The following is a 5,000-nucleotide window of genomic DNA, read 5'->3' as shown; positions in this document are numbered from 1 at the left end:
TTCACTTTTGAGAAACACATTCGATCCGTTTCTTCTTCAATGGCACAAAAAATAGACATTAAGTAAGTCTTCTGTGACGGGCCGAGAGAGGCTGTGACTAAGAAGGCAGGATGAAAGCAACTGAGTAACTTTATTACAGAACATCCGTTTATATATACATAAACTCCAGGCAAAAAAGGCATTACATAAACATAACAGGCAATTTCATGTTCAACCGACAATCACAGTTAACGGTGAGAAAAACAGACATGTTATTTCAGGTCCTTATCAGTGCGAGGGGACAGCAAAGATACAAGCATAATATATACAAAATATGAAATGTCGTTATTATGTACGATCGTGTGACACACGGTTGGTACATGGCTTTCGGCCCCCCCCCCCCCAAAAAAAAAATGACATACTGTACATGTTAAATAGGGCGCCCTGATCTAGGGAGGCGAACTGTAGGTGGGTCATCTGGCAGGAGATAAGCAGGTTTTAGACGATCAATGGAGACCCAGTCTTCTTTGCCACGAATGTTTAGTAGGAATGCTTTCGGACTGCGTCGGATCACAAGGAAAGGGCCCGTGTAAGGGGAGAGCGAAGATACAAGCATAATATATAAAAAAAAATGAAATGTCGTTACTATGTACGATCGTGTGACACATGGTTGGTACACTTCTAAGACTTTAGGCGATCAATCTATTCTGAAGAAGAGTTTTAATTCTGTCATTCTGCCTTGTTGCCAGTATTGTCCGTCTTTCTGGTTTGCAGTTGCTGAATCTTATCTTAATTCGCTGGACAAAAACTTGCAACCATTAAATTTCTTATTCCTGATCTGGATATTAATCTCTGGCACCGTCGTTCAATTAGCTCATTGTGCATGTTGCATAAGATTTTTCATAACTCTGATCATGAAGTATATCCTGTTCGTAATATGCAGTTAATTCTAACTGCCATGCTTTCTTTACCATAAGGCTCAGTACTACACAGTATTCTAGGAGTTTTATTCCAGCTGTGACCAGATTGTGGAATGATCTTCCTATGTGGCAGTTGAATCAGTGGAAGTTCAGAAGTTCAAAGTTGCAGCGAATGTTTTTTTTATGTTGAACAGGCTAACATAAGTCTCCAATCATAGTTTATATATGACAGATTTATTTTAACCTTGCTACTGATCTTAAAATACTTATATTATTTATTCATTACTTCTCTTGCAGTTTATTCATTTCCTTATTTTCTCTCCTCACTGGACTACTTTCTCCTATTGGAGCCCTTGGGCTTATAGCATCCTGTTTTTCCAATGAAGGTGTAGCTTGAATAATAATAATAATAATAATAATAATAATAATAATAATAATAATAATAATAATAATAATAATAATGTAACAGGAAAAACCAAATCCAACTTTTTACTAATAAACTGACTGTCCTAGTGACTGATAACTTCAACTGACAGGAACAGTAAAGGCAATTTTTTGAGTGAAAACTGGTGCTTTACTGAATGAAAAAAGTTTTGACTGATTTATTAACTGGCTTCTCGACTGATACATTTATAGGTAGTAGGTTGGCCAGGGCACCAGCCGCCCTTTGAGATACTACCGCTAGAGAATTATGGGGTCCTTTGACTGGTCAGACAGTACTACAGTGGATCCTTCTCTCTGGTTATGGTTCTTTCCCTTTTCCTACACATACACCGAATAGTCTGGCCTATTCTTTATAGATTCTCCTCTATTCTCATACACTTGACAACACTGAGATTACCAAACAATTCTTCTTCACCCAAGGTGTTAACTACTGCACTGTAATTGTTCAGTGGCTACTTTCCTGTTGCTAAGGGTAGAAGAGACTCTTCAGCTATGGTAAGCAGCTCTTCTAGGAGAAGGACACTCTAAAATCAAACCATTGTTCTCTAGTCTTGGGTAGTGCCATAGCCTCTGTACCATGGTCGTCCACTGTCCTGGGTTAGGGTTCTCTTAGGCACACTATTCTATCTAATTTCTCTTCCTCTGGTTTTGTTAAAGTTTTCATAGTTTATATAAGAAATATTTATTTTAATGTTACTGTTCATAAAATATTTCATTTTTCCTTGTTTCCTTTCCTCACTGGGCTATTTTCCCTGTTGGAGCCCCTAGGCTTATAGCATCCTACTTTTCCAACTGGGGTTGTAGCTTAGAAAATAATAATAATAATAATAATAATAATAATAATAATAGTGAAAGAAAATGGACAAGATTTAACAGATTAGCCAGCCGAATGCAATATTCTTACACTTACATTTCTAGTGATAAGAAAATCAAAAGAATTTTGAATGATTAACTGAATCACGAAAACACGTGTTTCATATATGCTTATAGAATGCAATGCAATTGTTTTTATCTCTCACTCGTCCCACACTGATAAAAGATTAACTAAACCTGTTTAAGCTTGCTTTCGCAGGTTTTAGTTTGTGTGAAGTTTTGTGACATTCTTGTTCGGAACTACTTGTATATCAGCTCATTATCTGTTGAATAAAAGTTACTTACATCCACCTCGCCCCTCTGTTAACACCCAACAATTATATTGCCACAATATGTCAAAATTAGTACATCTGTGGTGATTTTTCGTCTTCATGTTGGTATATACTATTATGTTAATATGTCAACAATGGAAAAAATTAGTACTAAAAATTATATTCATACCATCATCGTAAACAGGGTGCAAATCTCTTCTGTAAGGTGTGAACGTGGCTCCCCAGGAATCGCTTGCAAGATTGTTGCAACTTCCGTCCATTGTCCGGTAAGGATTATTCGGAAAACAGGGCTCAAACTGAGGCCTCTGAAACTCTCCTATCACTGTCGAGCAATCTGCTATTTCATCGAGGATCACAAGACCCGATACACTTACAGCTGGTAAGTCGAATCTAGAAAAAACAAAAACAAATAAAATGAAAGAAAATTTAGTTCTTTTAAGTAACACTGAAAAAAGCAAAACCTAATATAAATTCAAGACTGGAAAGATAATTCTAGAGTAACAGTTCTTAACCAGGGGTATTCATACTACTTATGGGTATGGGAATTATTTCTTGGGTTTACTTATTTATTGTAAGTCTACATTTCTGCTTTCTCTATTAAAATTTTCTAACATCTTTTGCAATTCCTCCCTTGATTCACTAGACAGAACTATGTCATCTGCAAATCTACACTATCTTTATGTAGTTTTAAGATTGCTGTACTTCCGGTATAGATATCTTCAAGTGTTCTAACCTAAGATTCTTCTATTCCTTGCTTTAGAAGGGCTTTCATTACTGCTGAAATTTTGACAGAATCAAATGCTTTCTCAAAGTCTATAAATGCCATACATATTGGTTTGTCATACACTGTTGATTTTTCCATTAGCTGGTTAATTACATAGATATGGTCAGTCGTTGAATACCCGCTTCTAAAATCTGCCTTCTCTCTTCGTTGATTAAAGTCTACCAGTCTTTCTATTTGGCCTAATATGATCTTTGTAAATATTTCATATATTACTGAGAGTAAAATTATTGGGCTGTAATTTTTCAGGTATTATATGTCTCCCTTTTGTGAATTGGTATAATGATAAGGTTTTTCCAAGCTGTAGGTATAGAGCATTCTTGGAGACATTTTGTGTAAAGTTCAGCGAGTCTTACTAGTATGAAATCTCCTCCATCTACTATTAAATCAATTATAGGCCACCTTCTCCGGCTACTTTGCATATTTTCATGGCTTTTAATACTTTATTTTACTTCTCCTACTGTTACGTTTGGGACTGGGTTCCTTATTTAAATTGGCAAAGTTATTTCTTATATCACTATTGTATAGCATTGTTTAAAAATCCTCTGCAAATTTCATCACTCCATCTCTTTTGTTGGTAAGATTTCCATTTTCATCCTTTAAAGCAAATATCTGTTGGCACCCTGTTCTAAGTCTTCTTTACTCAATTTGATACTTCTTCCTTTCTATATTGTTTCCACAATGTGGTCTGATTGTGTTTACGAATGTCATGGGTTTTTAGTTTGTTTATTTACTGAGGATAGTTCTTCTAATTCTACTTCCTCTCTCTTGAATTTTACCCTCATTTCCAATCTTTTCTTTTAGTTTTTTTAGTGTTTTCTGATAGTTTCCCTTGATCATATTAAGGAACTTTTCCACCTATCTCTTGTGCTGATTTCAATACAAATTTTGTTAAATTACTGTTCATTTCTTCTGTACTTGCTTTCATTTAATCATGTAGCTGAGAGTACCTGTTTTGTATGGCTAAGCCGTTAACTAAACCCATCAGATTTTTCTCTCTACACAGGATTGTTTATTTTCTTCCGTTAGGTCTGGACAAATTTTACTTCACACCATTTTATGGCCGCTTGACTTTAAATGGTTTAACACTGTTACATCTTCGACTAAATTAACATTGCCACCGAAAATAAAATCTATTTCGTTTTTGGTTTCTCCATTTGGGCTTCTCCATATCCATTTTTTATGTTCCTTTTCATAAAAAGGGGTGTTCATGATTTTAAGATTGTTTCTTTCAGCAAATTATACAAGCATGTCTCCTTTGTAATTTCTTGTGCCTACTCCAAATTTACCTACTACTGATTCTCCTCTCTTCTTTTGACCTACTTTAGCATTGATATTGCCTACGACAAATGTAAATTTGGTCCTATATTTTTTTTTTCTAAATATCAGATATTCTTGGAAAGTTTTTTTTTCACCTCTGTATGGGATTTTGTTGGTGCATACGTTTGAATGATCTTCAGTTTATACTTCTTATTTAGTTATCTATCTTATCTGCAAGATTTTTAACATTAAGCAAACCCACCCCCATTTACTTTGTTTTTCTTATGTCCTCTGAAGCAAAATATATGTCCCTCTTTTAACTATATAAGATTTCCCAATCCTCCTAATTTCACTCAATGCTATCATATCCCGATTTATTGTTCTCAGCTCTTCTAGTAACACAGCAAGATCTTCCTTAGACAGGGTCCTGACATTGTAGGTTGGAAGGATCAATTTCCAAAGGTAGCCTAT

The 5,000-nt window shown here is 35.2% G+C and overlaps 1 protein-coding gene across 1 annotated transcript in view; it reads right to left on the bottom strand.

The window, feature by feature from the left end:
• Positions 1–5,000, bottom strand: part of LOC137644086 (chorion peroxidase-like) — a 67,434-nt gene that overhangs the window by 20,277 nt on the left and 42,157 nt on the right. The window contains 1 exon segment of the mRNA XM_068377031.1: positions 2,658–2,878. Coding sequence (XP_068233132.1) covers positions 2,658–2,878 — 221 coding nt within the window.

Source organism: Palaemon carinicauda, chromosome 7 (assembly GCF_036898095.1).
Source record: "Palaemon carinicauda isolate YSFRI2023 chromosome 7, ASM3689809v2, whole genome shotgun sequence".
In the NCBI taxonomy this organism is placed as follows: domain Eukaryota; kingdom Metazoa; phylum Arthropoda; class Malacostraca; order Decapoda; family Palaemonidae; genus Palaemon; species Palaemon carinicauda.
This window is presented reverse-complemented; position numbering and strand designations above follow the sequence as displayed.